Genomic DNA, 16,897 nt, shown 5'->3' on the forward strand with positions numbered 1-16,897 from the left:
TGGTCTCTTGCCTTTGAGAGTTAGTGCAACAGAAGCATTTACACCAGAACTGGAATGAATAAATGTAAAGTTTTTCATATTTTTATACGTAACTGGCGCCCAGACAATCTCATTAGAATTTGATCTAAGCGTGTCATCTTCATCCTCAGAACTTTCTGATATTACGCTTGCTTCAGTTGAACCTGAATCAACTGCAGTAGTTACGGCACTAACACGGTTAGAGGTGCATTGTTGCCTGGTTTTTTTACAGCTGTGAAGTCTGGTTCTTTGACTGAATGTGGACATGAACCTCTTCTTCCTACCTTCACTGATGTGATTTTATCATCAGAACTTCCGGTTTCGCTTCTGGTCTCCTCTGGTAAAAATTCGCCTGAGCTATCACCAAATAAAGACACAGAATATCCATCACTTATGTCCATAACTTCATCTAAAAGCTGCTGTACATGCCTTTGTTCATCTTCATAACTTCTTCCTGACATTTTCTTCTGCCTCAATATCACTTTGTTACGGAGCAAAGAACACTGAATACAGACTGTACCAACAATGCAGGAAAGCAATAATGGAACTGTACACAAATAATGCTGTGGAATGAAAAACTGACAGGAGTACAAACCTAAAATTATTAGTGACATAGCAAATGACACACCTGGTACCTTTACTGGAAGCAGGTTTGGATGGGGTTGGGATTGTTTGGGGAAGGAGACCAGACAGCGAGGTCATCGGTCTCAACGGATTAGGGAAGGATGGGGAAGGAAGTCGGCCGTGCCCTTTCAAAGGAACCATCCCAACATTTGCCTGGAGTGATTCAGGGAAATCACGGAACCGTCTTCCTCCCGAATGGGTACCTTTACTCTGCGGCCGTGTGAATCACATGTAATTCACCCAAAATAATTTCAATAAAGGTACTGAAATGCCATATTTTCACTTTATTTGCACTTAACAAGTTTACTTGGAGCAAACTAAAGCAGGACTATACCATGGCAGTCAATGTGTTAAACTCGTTTGTCTCAAACCCTCTTTTTCGGCATGGCTGCCGTTGCCCACGCTACAATTTTCATCTGATTTTAATGATTTCTGGTCTCCCTTAAAGCAAACAGAATTCTCTTCAGTTCATCCTAGCCGATTTTTTTAATGTTGATATTTAGTATTTTTTCGGCCAAAAAAGAGGGTTACAAAAAATGGCAATTTTTTGACATATTTATAAATTAGGAAATGAGACACTTAAAGTAGTAAAGGAGTTTTGCTATTTGGGGAGCAAAATAACTGATGATGGTCGAAGTAGAGAGGATATAAAATGTAGGCTGGCAATGGCAAGGAAAGCGTTTCTGGAGAAGAGAAATTTGTTAACATCGAGTATAGATTTAAATGTCAGGAAGTCGTTTCTGAAAGTATTTGTATGGAGTGTAGCCATGTATGGAAGTGAAACATGGACGATAAACAGTTTGGACAAGAAGAGGATAGAAGCTTTCGAAATGTGGTGCTACAGAAGATTGCTGAAGATTAAATGGGTAGATCACATAAGTAATGAGGAAGTATTGAATAGGATTGGGGAGAAGAGAAGTTTGTGGCACAACTTGACAAGAAGGAGGGACCGGTTGGTAGGACATGTTCTGAGGCATCAAGGGATCACCAGTTTAGTATTGGAGGCCAGCGTGGAGGGTAAAAATCGTAGAGGGAGACCAAGAGATGAATTCACTAAGCAGATTCAGAAGGATGTAGGTTGCAGTAAGTACTGGGAGATGAAGAAGCTTGCATAGGATAGAGTAGCATGGAGAGGTGCATCAAACCCGTCTCAGGACTGAAGACAACAACAACAACAATAGTTTCACTTTTTTTTCTTTTGCAAATCCCTACGATGAGTTAAAATTACATCTGTAAGGACCAGAGTGATGTGTTAATTTCATGTTCCAAATAAACACAACCGGAGTTACGGCGACAACCGTCGATCTACCTCCTTTCAGAGCTGCCTCGGGAAAATCCCTATTACACAGTGAAAATATTAATATTTTTCAATAAAAAAATACCAATTAAAACTTCAATGTATGCTTTTATCATTGCAGCGAACCTCATTTGTCTGTTGCAGTCCGGTAAGGAGGGTAAAAACCCTGAATGTGAGCAGTAATTTCGTCCGTCACCTTGTCGTTCCCCCTCAACGCCCGTCTCTCTCTCTCTCTCTCCCTTGTCGATCGTTCCAGCTCCAGGGAGACGGCTCTGTGCCGCCTGTCTCTGACTGCCCCGTGTCTGAGCTCCACTCCAGGGCGGAGGGCTTAAGTCATCCGCTGCTCCTGTCCCCTCCAGCTGCGCCCCGCCACGGACAGTCTTAAGCCGTCCGCACACATACGTTGCTTTCGAACGTCAACGTTGAGCGTCGAATGTGGTGCTGGCCGCTGAGGAACCATGCGACTTCGACATGGTGGCGCAGCTAAAAATAGCGCGCCTCCCTTCCGAATGCGAATGCAATATTCCGACTTCTGAGTGAATGGACTACAACAATAGACAGTTTTACGCAGTAATCGATTGTTAGCATTCATCTGTCGGCATTTCAGTTTATTTCATCAGTGAAGTTAGACGTTCCTCTTGCTCGCCTACAAAATGACTTTCTCGACAGAAGAAACAACGGAAACTGTGGATACATATGTGAAAACAGGTTCGATTAAGGAAACTCGCAAAATTTTCGGGCCCAAGTATTCGGACAGAGAACTACCAACAAAGAGGGCAATACGGAGTATGTATCAAATTTGGTGCACCTAAGAATCAGTGCAAAATGTAAAACGGCAAAGAATTCCTTCAGTTGGCACACCAGAAGTTATTGTAGACATTCCCCGAAGAAGTAATCAAAGCTCAGAGAAGTCTACTCGTAAATTGGCCCAACAGGCGCATGTGAGCAGGAGGAGTTGCTAGCAGAAATAGGGAGTCTTAATTTGAAGTCATATAGAGTGACGATTGTGCAGCACTTACAGGAGGTGGCAGTCAGAAACGTGTAGATTACGGTACCTGTCTTTTGAATAACACCAACGATGGTTTTTTACACCCTTTCGACTACGTCATGAGTAATGAAGCATGGTTTCATCTTTCCGACCATATGAATTCACAGAATACGAGGTACCGGGCGACGGAGAACCCAAACATTGTGTGTCAGCAACTACTCCATGATGAAAAAATCGGCGTTTAGCACCTAAGTTACCACTGGAACGAGTACACGATGTCTTCGCTGAGGAACGAACTGTCAGCAAGCATTTATGGCCACCAAGTTCGCCGGACCTAACAACATGAGATTTTTTCCTGTGCGGACACTTGAAGAGCAAGCTGTATGAAACAAATCCACACACAGTACAGAAGCTGAAAGACAACATCAGCCCTCAAGTTGCCGCCGTCTATATCAGAACTTTACGCCGGGTGTATGTGAATAATATGCCTAGACGCGCACAGCTGTGTATCGATGTTGCAGCGGGTCACTTTCAGAATCATGTATAAATGTATTTTTTGCTGTATCTTTCACTGTAAATAAATGGTAAGGTCATTTCAGCTATTCATTTCTGTAATTTCACTGCATTGCTGTTGTACTTACATGGACTTCTCTTATCTGCACCCATAGTATTACAACATTAATGTAATTTACTAACCCTTGTTACAAAATGTAGACACAGAATTTGAAACTGACTACCCCTGTAATCTGCATTTGTGAAGCTATGTTAATTCTGTGTCAAAGTTCATATAGTAGGTGATCCATTATGTGTGTGGATACGTGTGTGTGTGTTTGTGTGTGTGTGTGTGTGTGTGTGTGTGTGTGTGTGTGTGTGTGTGTTCTACATCTCCTGTTAACCCCTAGATCAATTTCAGCCCAACTTGGTACACATAACACTTATTGCCTGGAAAGAAGTATTGGGGGGGGGGGGGCGGTGGGGAGGGAGGTTATAAGTACCACATATCTCCAATTGGATTGCAGGTGACATATAAGGTGGAGACAGAGATTAGAGGAAGAAGGACTCAGACAAGACAGATTCACAGAGAAAGGTAGGAGAAGGAGATGAACAGACAGAGGAGGACGACATGGAGAGAGAGGTGCGGGAGGATCAGATGGATGTAGAGAGATGTGACGAGGAGATGAACAGAGAAAGGTGGGGGAGGAGAGGGACAAAGTGAGGATGGAGTAGGAAGTAGAGGGGGAAGGGCAGATGGACAGAGAGATAGGGCGAGAAGGAGCTGCAGAAAGTGAGGGCGGAAGAGGACAGACAGAGAGAGGGGCAGAGGAGATAGGCAGATACAGGACAAACAGAGAGATGGGAGAAGAAGATGGAGAGAGAGGGGAGGAGGAAATAGAGAGAGAGGGAAGGAAGAGATGGACGGAGGCGCGTGGGGGGAGCGGCGGAAGATGAACAGAGCGGCGATGGAGGGGGGAAGAGGGGATGTAGCAGGTGGAGACGTAGAAGGCAGGTGGAAGCTGAAGAAGGCTAGTTGGCAGGTGGAAAAGGATGTCAGGGTGTAGAGGGAGAGGTGTGCAAGATGAAAGAGAGAGGATGTGAGGAAGCGGGGATGAGAGAAGAGAGGCATGCGGAAGAAGGACAGAGTGTGATGAAGCAAATGGAGGAGGAGAGAGAAGCAGAAGAGGAAACCAGGATATCATCATCATCATCATCATCATTTAAGATTGATTATGCCTTTCAGCGTTCAGTCTGGAGCATAGTCCCCCTTATAAAATTCCTCCATGATCCCCTGTTCAGAGCTAACATTGGTGCCTCTTCTGATGTTAAGCCCATTACTTCAAAATCATTCTTAACCGAATCCAGGTACCTTCTCCTTGGTCTACCCCGACTCCTACCCTCTACTGCTGAACCCATGAGTCTCTTGGGTAACCTTGCTTCTCCCATGCGTGTAACATGACCCCACCATCTAAGCCTGTTCGCCCTGACTGCTACATCTATAGAGTTCATTCCCAGTTTCTCTTTGATTTCCTCATTGTGCACACCCTCCTGCCATTGTTCCCATCTAGCTACTTTCACATCCGTAACCTCAACCTTATTGATAAGGTATCCTGGATCCACCCAGCTTTCGCTCCCATACAACAAAGTTGGTCGAAAGATTGAACGGTGCACAGATAACTTAGTCTTGGTACTGACTTCCATCTTGCAGAAGAGAGTAGATCGTAGCTGAGCGCTCACTGCATTAGCTTTGCCACACCTCGCTTCCAGTTCTTTCACTATGTTGCCATCCTGTGAGAATATGTATCCTAAGTACTTGAAACCGCCCACCTGTTCTAGCTTTGTTCCTGCTGTTTGGCACTCAATCCGTTTATATCTCTTTCCCACTGACATTACTTTCGTTTTGGAGATGCTAATCTTCGTACCATAGTCCTTACATTTCTGATCTAGCTCTGAAATATTACTTTGCAGAGTTTCAATAGAATCTGCCATCACAACTAAGTCATCCGAATAGGGCGGACATTAATTTTTCTGCAGATTATTTTGATGAAACCATAGCCAACACGTACCATAATGGAGTTAGATGACACGGCACATTTTAAAAGAATGTGTTGTGTCTAAACAAGGCAGCCTAGACACAATGAGAGGAAGCCGAACGGCACGCGCTAAGCCAAAGCAGGGTGCGTGAGGTCTGAAACAGGATACGTAATGAATGCTATAAAGAAAAGTACGTAGCTTCTGGAATACTTAACTTTAATCCATCCTTTTGGTACATCTGGAGATTGTGGCGATACAAGTGAGACTCTTTAGATTCATGCAATGTTACTAATGGCGCCTTGCTAGGTCGTAGCCATTGACTTAGCTGAAGGCTATTCTAACTATTGGCTCGGCTAATGAGCAATGCTTCGTCCATGTAGTCTCTAGCAAAGTCGTCCGTACAACTGGGGCGAGCCTAGTCCGTATCTCGAGACCTGCCTTGTGGTGGCGCTCGGTCTGCGATCACTGACAGTGGCGACACGCGGGTCCGACATGTACTAATGGACCGCGGCCGATTTAAAGCTACCACCTAGCAAGTGTGGTGTCTGGCGGTGACACCACAGAATGAAGTGCAGTTTACCTTTTACTTGCGTTGTTCAGTGTGTCAACCAGGTCGGGAGAATGTGCACTACAGCTAGCAAATATTTTTTGTCGGCGTTTTTCGGAAGCAAAAACCATGCTGCACGGCTGAATACCGTTGATAAATTCAGTAGACTCTCTGGAGTCGTATGGTTTAAAACGACAGAGACTCAGCCGTATACGCGTGTAATGTAAGTGGCCGACGTGCACGCATCCGAAGCGACGGGTAAAAAGCTAAAAATTCGACTGAAATCCGCGGCGCGCTTGATTCTGGAAGCACGCCGGCTTCGGGACGCAGATTGACGACCACTGCCCTTCGCAGTAACGTTTAACGCGACTGGGTTACGTGAAGTGGCCGCGCTGTGCGACTGGGTTCCTCGCAAATGCATCAAATGCTCTGTGCAATGCGAGACGTCTTGTGCCGTCTGTAGGGGCACTGCTCCCTAACACCGTGCCAGCTGCTCACGAGACTCAATGAGGTGTAGGTGTGCCCACCGAGCTCCGCCGCAGAGTTTCGTTGCCTTTCGAAACTTCTCTTGGGAACGGGTGGACGGGTCAAGTTAAAGTTTACGTCACATAATAACAGCTACGGTCCCTTGGCGGTATAATGGTTCAATGGTTCAAATGGCTCTGAGCACCATGGGACTTAACATCTATGGTCATCAGTCCCCTAGAACTCAGAACTACTTAAACCTAACTAACCTAAGGACATCACACAACACCCAGTCATCACGAGGCAGAGAAAATCCCTGACCCCGCCGGGAATCGAACCCGGGAACCCGGGCGTGGGAAGCGAGAACGCTACCGCACGACCACGAGCTGCGGACACGGTATAATGAAAATTAGCTTCTCTAAGTCATTGGAATCAAAAGATACGGCCATTTATGTCAAAGATTTTGATACAAACTCACTCATCGAAATCTATAGGGTACTTCTCCTCGACGCATAATCAAGAAATTTGGCAATAAACAGCGTTTCGCAGTACAAGCAAAGGGGGAAAAAATGAGAAAATTGTTAATTATTAATTACATCACACGAGAAAATATTTTTTTGTGTTATTTCTTGTCCGACTTTACACTTGAAGACGGGCCACTGTGGCCGAGCGGTTCTAGGCGCTTCAGTCAGGAACCGCGCTGCTGCTAGGCCGCAGGTTCGAATCCTGCCTCGGGCGTGGGTGTGTGTGATGTCTTTAGGTTACTTAGGTTTAAGTACTTCTAAGTCTAGGGGACTGATGACCTCAGATGTTAAGTCCCATGGTGCTCAGAGCCATTTGAGGCTTTTTTAAATTTTTTTAAAACTTGAAATTAAATATTTTCGCAGGTCTTGGAATCCCTGAAAAGCGGCATTTGAAGCTGACTGTGGAACGAGTCTACTGCCGCCAACATACATTGCGCGGAAGGATCACGAAGATAAGATACCGGACAATAAGGCGCATACGGAGGCATATAGACTGTCGTTTTTCCCTCGGTCAATGTGCGAGTGGAACAGGAAAGGAAATATATGTGAAGACAGTAACTTGTTCTCGAAAGAACGGTTACTGTTGGTGACCGTGCAGCTTTTCCCTGGAATGAATGATGACTAACTAACAACCTCAGCTGCCAATAGGTGCTGTTGATATACCTCGATGTGAACAGCTGAAAATGTGAGCCCCGACCGGGACTCGAACCCGGGATATCCTGCTTACATGGCAGACGCTCTATCCATCTGAGCCACCGAGGACACAGATGAATAGCGCGACAATACATATGCAGAATTGTGGACGGTTGGGAATCTGAGTCTCACGGGAAGCGTGCAAGGGATAAGTCCCTGCAGTCGCGCTATTCATCTGTGCCCTCGGTGGCTCAGATAGATACAGCGTCTGCCATGTAAGCAGGAGATCCCGGGTTCGAGTCCCGGTCGGGGCACACATTTTCAGCTGTCCACATCGAGGTATATCAACAACACCTGTCGGCAGCTGCGGTTGTTAGTTAGTCATAATTTATTCCAGGAAAGGAAATGACTAGTATTGACACAAGGTACCCTCCGCCACGCGCCTTGCAATGGCTTGCGGAGTATCTATGTAGATGTAGATGTAGGTGTAGATCGACATATTGCCAGTATCATTGTCGATAGGAGGTTAAAAAGGGATCACTGTCTACACACCCAACTAAGTTTGTACCGAAACCTCAGTTTGCGAGTCTTACTCGGATCTGGATAATTTTTTACTTATATAAACACGTGTAATCTGTGATGTCGATAAGTAGACTACTAGCCATTAAAATTGCTACACCAAGAAGAAATGCAGATGATAAACGGGTATTCATTGGACAAATATGTTATACTAGAGCTGAAATGTGATTACATTTTCACGCAGTTTGGGTGCATAGATCCTGAGAAATCTGTACCCAGAACAACCACCCCTGGCCGTTATAACGGCCTTGATACGGCTGGGTATTCAGTCAAACAGAGGTTGGATGGCGTATACAGGTACAGCTGCCCATGCAGTTTCAACACGATACCACCACTGGCATATTGTGACGACCCAGTTGCTCGGTCACCATTGACCAGACGTTTTCAATTGGTGAGAGATCTGGAGAATGTGCTGGCCAGGGCAGCAGTCGAACATTTTCTGTATCCAGAAACGCCCGTACAGGACCTGCAACATGCAGTCGTGTATTATCCCGCTGAAATGTAGGGTTTCGCAGGGATCGAATGAAGGATAGAGCCACGGGTCGTAACACTTATGAAATGTAACGTCCACTGTTCAAAGTGCCGTCAATGCGAACAGGAGTTGACCGAGACGTGTAACCAATGGCACCCCATACCATCACGCCGGGCCATACGCCAGTATGGCGGTGACGAATACATGTTTTCAATCTGCGTTCACCGCGATGCCGCCAAGCACGGATGCGACCGTCATGACGCTGTAAACAGAACCTGGATTCATCCGGAAAAACGACGTTTTGCCATTCGTGCACCCAGGTTCGTCGTCGAGTACACCATCGCAGCTGCTCCTGTCTGTGATGCAGGTCAAGGGTAACCACAGCTATGGTCTCCGAGCTGATAGTCCGTGCTGCTGCAAACGTCGTCGAACAGTTCGTGCAGATGGTTGTCGTCTTGCAGACGTCCCCATCTGTTGACTCAGGGATCGAGAAGTGGCTGCACGATCCGCTACAGCCATGCGTATAACATGCCCGTCATCTCGACTGCTAGTGATACGAGGCCGTTGGGATCCAGCACGGCATTCCGTATTACCCTCCTGAACCCACCGATTCCATATTCTGCTAACAGTCATTGGATCTCGACCAACGCGAGCAGCAATGTCGCGATACGATAAACCGCAATCGCGATAGGCTATAATCCGACCTTTATCAAAGTCGGAAACGTGATGGTACGCATTTCTTCTCGTTACACGAAGCATCACAACAACGTTTCACCAGGTAACATCGGTCAACTGCTGTTTGTGTGTGAGAAATCGGTTGGAAACTTTCCTCATGTCAGCACGTTGTAGGTGTCGCCACCGGCGCCAACGTTGTGTGAAAGCTCGGAAAAGCTTATCATTTGCATATCATAGCATCTTCTTCCTGTCGGTTAAATTTCTAGTCTGTACCACGTCATCTTCGTGGTGTAGCAATTTTAATGGCCATTAACGTATAACGTAAATGGTAGATATATTTTCATTTTCAACACAGTACCGAAAGGGAATTACATGCGATAAAAATAATAAGAAATTAGCACTTGAGAAATGAGTCATCAGACACGCATACCACAACAGGCAAAAAAATAACGAGAAAATTGGCAAAAAAATTAAACCAACATTGACGGAAATTAAAATTGAATTTGCCAAAGAATAACACCTTAATTCGCCAAAAATAACACCGAAACTGACCATAAAATAAAAAGATTTTTCGTGTCACCTTGACAATAACGCATGAATATCGCTTGGCCAATGGCGACGTCACATTATGCTAGGAGTCAACATTTCATTGGTAGTGTAGTAGCAGAGTCCTGTCAGCAAAATTTTGATTCTTGTACGAAATGGTTCAAATGGCTCTGAGCACTATGGGACCTAACTTCTAAGGTCATCATTCCCCTAGAACGTAGAACTACTTAAACCTTACTAACCTAAAGGCAGGATTCGAACCTGCGACTGTAGCGGTGGGGCGGTTCCGGACTGTAGCGCCTAGAACCGCTCGGCCAGATTCTTGTACGTTTCTAGGCAACCGACACGTAAGCAGTAGTTGGAATCTACTTTTAATGGTTAGGCAGGGGAAACCGGTATAGCCAATAAACAGTTTTGTGACCACTGACGGAAACTTCGTAGTGACCAAGGTCTGGCGCTCCGATTCTGCACGGGCACAGTTCCTGCTGGACTACCTGCGGTCTCGTCTCGAGTGGAGTTCGCCGGGCCGCTTCGAGAGCCGCCCATTAGCGCCCCCGAAAAGATAATTGCCCCAGATGGAGAGGGCCCACCGCAATTGGGCAACGCGGTGGCGGCCCCTTCCTGGACTGACGTAACGCGCGCTGGAGGAAAGCTAACGAGCGTGGTTCCGGTGCGCTCGGCCGTGCCATCCGCGCCGTGGACTCTCCAGACAGAGGCTCCAGTGTGTGGGAGGGAGAGAGCTGCGGGCGGCCGCCGGGTGCTTGGCACCAGCCGGGCTATAAAGGGGCTCTCCAGCGCTGGAGGAACACACTCCAGCACGGGCCACACTCCGCACGCTCCGCAGACCAGCTCGGCCGCTCGACCAACCCAACACCCAACTATGAACGGTCTCTTCGCACTGGTGAGTACTTGCGTATTGCGTCCTCCTGTAGTTCGAAGCACCAAATCATCTGTTGGTTGCGAGGCGGGCAGACACCAATACACCCCTCCGTGGGTCTTCTCTGGTGACGATATTATCCAGCAATACTGGCCCGTGTTTTGATCAGAACCGAAGTGGAATCTTCCTGTACGTCCGTCAGGGACCTGAAGATGACGTAGTAAATCGCCGAAACTGGTAGTTTGGAAACTAGACGGCTGAAAGGTGTTTTAATTTGACGTCCTGTATCGAACGGCCGAGTCCCGCAACCATCTCTGAAGAGACGGACATACAGGGTCTCATACATTGGGTTCTACAAGGTGGTTCAGCCGCCCTCGTATCTGGGTGTTATGCAACCTGCAACGCCTTCAAACAATATGCGCAAGATTTTCATATTCCCTTGCTCGCAACGCCCAAACTATTTTACTCCCACAGAATAAAATGAACAGGACCTTTTTTTGTAGCGAATTTTGTACTGGGAAACGTTTTCACTGGAAGCCACGGTTTTCAAGGCATTCGAGAAAAACGCTTTTGAAGGTCACTTTATACGATTTCCTTCAACAATTCGAAAACTGTGGCCTCTAATTAAAACGCATGCTGGTATAAAATTTAACTATATAAAATGTCCCACAAAAAGGACCCAGTTATTTTTTCTGTAGGAATTTGAAGATGTTACAGGGTGCATTAAAACCCAGTGGAGGAGGCAAGAGAATCATCCACTATAAGTCTGCATCTAAACCCATGCACCGTAAGTCACTGCGAAGTGCATGGCAGGGAGTACTTTTCATTGCACCGCATAACGCAATTTATCCTCATTCCATTCGCGTGCTGATCACGGGAAGTCCTGCGGGCGTCATTTCAGAAGTTCTGCGCACTGTAAGATTGAAGAAAATAATTATTTTCAGAATACCTGTACAGGCATTGAATGTAATCTCCATTGTTGCTTATGACAGCTTCCCAAAGTTATGACAACTTCCGTATTTCCGAATAGGGCAGCGTTATTGTTGAACTGTCTGATTACTCGCGTCACCTCACTAGAAAAAAAATGGTTCAAATGGCTCTGAGCACTATGGGACTTAACATCTATGGTCATCAGTCCCCTAGAACTTAGAACTACTTAAACCTAACTAACCTAAGGACATCACACAACACCCAGTCATCACGAGGCAGAGAAAATCCCTGACCCCGCCGCGTATCGAACCCGGGAACGCGGGCGCGGGAAGCGAGAACGCTACCGCACACCTCACTAGAAGTTTCATCAGTTGTGTCAAAACGTTTTCCAGTTAGTTGTTCCCTCAATTCCGGAAACAAATCAAAGTCTAGTGGACTTATATCAAGAATGTATGGTGAGTGGGGAAGTATTTGCTACCCATATTTGTCTAGCGTTTCTCTCACTGGTAGGGGAATAAGTGGTCTTGCATTAAGGTGCAAAATGAGGATATCAAGTGCAAGCATGTGAGGCCTTCTTTGGCGAATTTTCGAGCTCAAAACATTTTGGAGAAACAGCTTGTAGCACGCACTTGCTACAGACGTCCCCTAGGGCACTGTATCAGCTAATCGCGTTCTCGCTTCCCGAGCACAGGGTCTCGGTTTCGATTCCCGGCGGAGTCAGCGATTTTCACCTGCCTCGAGATGATTGGGTGTTTGCGTTGTCCTCATCATTTCATCATGATTCCTGATAGTGGCGAGTTTGGACTGAGCAAAGGTTGGGAGTTTGTACGGGCGCTGATAACTGCGCAGTTGAGCGCCCCACAAACCAAACATCATCATCATCATTATCATCATCTACATCTACATCTACATCCACACTCCGCAAGCCACCTGACGGTGTGTGGCGGAGGGTACCCTGAGTACCTCTATCGGTTGTCCCTTCTATTCCAGTCTCGTGTTGTTTGTGGAAAGAAAGATTGTCGGTATGCTTCTGTGTGGGCTCTAATCTCTCTGATTTTGTCCTCATGGTCTCTTCGCGAGATATACGTAGGAGGGAGCAATATACTGCTTGACTCTTCGGTGAAGGTATGTTCTCGAAACTTCAACAAAAGCCCGTACCGAGCTACTGAGCATCTCTCCTGCAGAGTCTTCCACTGGAGTTTATCTATCATCTTCGTAACGCTTTCGCGATTACTAAATGATCCTGTAACGAAGCGCGTTGCTCTCCGTTGGATCTTCTCTATCTCTTCTATCAACCCTATCTGGTACGGATCCCACACTGCTGAGCAGTATTCAAGCAGCGGGCGAACAAGCGTACTGTAACCTACTTCCTTTGTTTTCGTGTTGCATTTCCTTAGGATTCTTCCAATGAATCTCAGTGTGGCATCTGCTTTACCGACGATCAACTTTATATGATCATTCCATTTTAAATCACTCCTAATGCGTACTCCCAGATAATTTATGGAATGAACTGCTTCCAGTTGCTGACCTGCTATATTGTAGCTAAATGATAAGGGATCTTTCTTTCTTCGTATTCGCAGCACATTACACTTGTCTACATTGAGATTCACTTGCCATTCCCCGCACCACGCGTCAATTCCCTGCAGATCCTCCTGCATTTCAGTATAATTTTCCATTGTTACAACCTCTCGATACACCATAGCATCATCTGCAAAAAGCCTCAGTGAACTTCCGATGTCATCCACAAGGTCATTTATGTATATTGTGAATAGCAACGGTCCTACGACACTCCCCTGCGGCACACCCGAAATCACTCTTACTTTGGAAGACTTCTCTCCGTTGAGAATGACATGCTGTGTTCTCTTATCTAGGAACTCTTCAATCCAATTGGACTGTTAGTCCATATGCTCTTAGTTTATTCATTAAACGACTGTGGGGAACTGTATCGAACGCCTTGCGGATGTCAAGAAACACGGCATCTACCTGTGAACCCGTGTCAATGGCCCTCTGAGTGTCGTGGACGAATAGCGCGAGCTGGGTTTCACACGATCGCCTTTTTCGAAACCCATGCTCATTCCTACAGAGTAGATTTCTAGTCTCCAGAAAAGTCTATCAGCTAAGACTCCACTCATACACACATAAAGGTCATCATCACTTTCACCTTCGATTGTTCGCATGGAGAGTTGATACTTTTTCATTGTGCTGACCGAGTCTTCAGTTCTGGCCCAAAAAGTTAGTACCCAGGTTCCAAGCGCAGCAAACCTTTCCAGAAACTGTCCTCCTTCTGTTCGATAACGTTGAAGTAGTTCTTGTGCGATTCTCCTGCGACCTGCTTCCTGCTCTTCACTGGGACTGTGTGGAACCCATTTGGCAGCAATTTTTCTCATTTTTAACGTTTCAGTTATGATTCTCTAACCTGAAGTGACACGCATCCTGCCCTTTTATGGAATTTCGTCACGCGTGTTTCGTCGATCCTGTCCCGAACTGTCATTAACAATAACCTGAGAGGCGTAGTCTGTTGCAGTTGATGGCCTTCCAGTTTTTGGGTCGACCTCAGTGCTTACCCGACCTTCACGGATACAAGCAGACCAGCGTGATACTGTGCTACGATCCGCTATACTGTTCGCACGCAACTCTCTCTAAGCATTCTAAATTCCCCTTGGGTTCTTTCGACGCAGCGATTCGATTTTGATGTAGGAAGTCTGGTCAGTACGTGGAATACGGTTTCAGCTTTATGCTGGTTGATTTACTTGCCGCTTCCTCTGGGTTTTAATGCATCCTGAAACACCTTCACAAACCACACGAAAAATTTTCACATTTTCTCGCTCTCTACGTGCTACGTATTAGCCGTACAGAAAAAAATAAATGGGACCATTTTGTAAGAAATTTTATGCAGTTAAATTTTATACCGGGATGCGTTTTGATTAGAGGCCGTAGTTGTGAAATTGAGCCGGCCGGGGTGGCTGAGCGGTTCTGGGCGCTACAGTCTGGAACCGCGCGACCGCTACGTTCGCAGGTTCGAATCCTGCCTCGGGCATGGATGTGTGTGCTGTCCTTAGGTTAGTTAGGTTTAAGTAGTTCTAAGTTCTAGAGGACTGACGACCTTAGAAGTTAAGTACCATAGTGCTCAGAGCCATTTGATTTTTGTGAAATTGAATTACTCACGACATAGTCAGGAGAACCAGCAAACACATGTACGACCATCACGCCTGAAGTCTCACTGACAATCAACACGAATTTCAACCTGACCAGGCCACCATAAAGATCGTGCATGCACAGTATGCAGTACTTTTGAAATGGTCCTCGTGAAAATGCCTTTTCTCCCGCTGCAGTTAGTCTAATCTTGTTTCTGCAGACCCTGTTGAATACACTCGCCACTGAAAACATTAGTCACCCTCTTAAAATACGGCTTTTTAGCGCTGTTAGCAAGTGGACCTGTGACTCCCCGTTGCTGAGGTAATGCATCGCAGTGGAACGGTGTGTATATGTCCCGATCGACTGTATGAAATGAATGCTGTAAGATTGTTTGATGAAGAGACGCGACACAGTGTTTAAGGACGTCTCCATGATCACATCTTGATGGAAACAGCCTGATCTGTTGATGTGTCAACGTGGACCATCCAATGCGTATACAAGCAATTGTGGGCCACCACGCAATGTGTGTACAAGGTGTGTCTCCTAAGAGCCGCCAGGCGCATTTTCCCTGGTGTTTCGCCGGCTTTTTTTTTTTTTAACTGTGTGTCCCTGGAGTCAGCCGAAACAACGTATCCCATGCGACGCCTGCAGAAAGGTTAGGTTTTACTGATCGGCGACTCCATGGAGTGTTCTGTGCACCACGACCAAATATTGGATAAAATTGGAAGGAGAATCAGCATTGGTCGTTTTTTTTTTTGTTTTTTTTTTTTTTTTTTTTTTTTTGTTTTATCATCCGCAAAATCGATTTTCGGTCACTTAGTGACCATCCTCAGTGCTAGAAGTTAAAAATTTCACATAACGATCAGAGAGTATAAAACAGAAAATCACAACTACACCTGTGTATGAACATAACAGTTGGTAGGAACATACCTGTAACATACAATTAAAATTGGTAGGCACTGGTATCAACAAGCTTAGAGCGATCACATAAACTGAGGCCGCTGTTTACATGCACCTGTTCGAAATGGTTCAAATGGCTCTGAGCACTATGCGACGTAACTTCGAGGTCATCAGTCGCCTAGAACTTAGAACTAATTAAACCTAACTAACCTAAGGACATCACACACATCCATGCCCGAGGCAGGATTCGAACCTGGGACCGTAGCGGTCACGCGGTTCCAGACTGACGCGCCTAGAACAGCACGGCCATACAGGCCGGCCATGCACCTGTTCAGCAGACCTCGGTGTGACAGGGCTTGGAACGCCCTCTATGTGACATGTGTCACGTGAAGACTTAATATTACTGCTTTTGCGAGATATTAACACAAAATAACTCTTGTGCATTTGTGAATCATGAAGTAATTCAAATTTAAAATGTACGTAAAACACATAACAGACGAAGGGGGAAGGAAACATCTAAAATACGCTGGCGTATTGTTTTTAAAAAACCAACTTACAAAACATAAAACAGATCGATAATAAGTTGTCAGAGTGCAGGACAAGTAAAAGAGAAAAAGAGAGGGAAAAAGAATAATATATGAATAATATGAAATTAGGTATAACACAGTTTTTTTAAAAAGCATGATACCCACCATCTGGCATGGGAAGTTAGAAGTACAACGTACGTAATTTACGTAAAATTTTACGTTAACACTAAGGAGTCGAATATATAAAAAAATAGTAATAGTACGAAAATGCCATTACGTAATAATTAAAATGCCGTGAAACACAGTATTCATTACAAAAAAGTCTGTAGGTGTGGATAAACACGTCTCGGTCACCTCTTGTTCACATTGACGGCACTTTGAACAGTCGACGTTACATTTCAGATGTGTTACGACCCGTGGCTCCACCTTTCATTCGATCCCTGCGAAACCCTACATTTCAGCAGGATAATGCACGACCTCATGCTGCAGGTCCTGTACGGGCCTTTCTGGATACAGAAAATGTTCGACCTGCTGCCCTGGCCAGCACATTCTCCAGATTTCTCGCGAACTGAAAACGTCTGGTCAATGGTGGCCGAGCAACTGGCTCGTCACAATACGCCAGTCACTACTC

The 16,897-nt window shown here is 45.7% G+C and overlaps 1 protein-coding gene across 1 annotated transcript in view; it reads left to right on the forward strand.

Annotated features, from left to right (window-relative positions):
• Positions 1–16,897, forward strand: part of LOC126424718 (probable peroxisomal membrane protein PEX13) — a 44,530-nt gene that overhangs the window by 6,351 nt on the left and 21,282 nt on the right. Inside the window, exon 2 of the mRNA XM_050087440.1 lies at positions 10,339–10,798. Within this exon, the coding sequence (XP_049943397.1) occupies positions 10,339–10,798 (460 nt within the window). The remainder of the gene's footprint in view (positions 1–10,338; positions 10,799–16,897) is intronic.

This window comes from Schistocerca serialis, chromosome 10 (assembly GCF_023864345.2).
Source record: "Schistocerca serialis cubense isolate TAMUIC-IGC-003099 chromosome 10, iqSchSeri2.2, whole genome shotgun sequence".
Taxonomy (NCBI): domain Eukaryota; kingdom Metazoa; phylum Arthropoda; class Insecta; order Orthoptera; family Acrididae; genus Schistocerca; species Schistocerca serialis.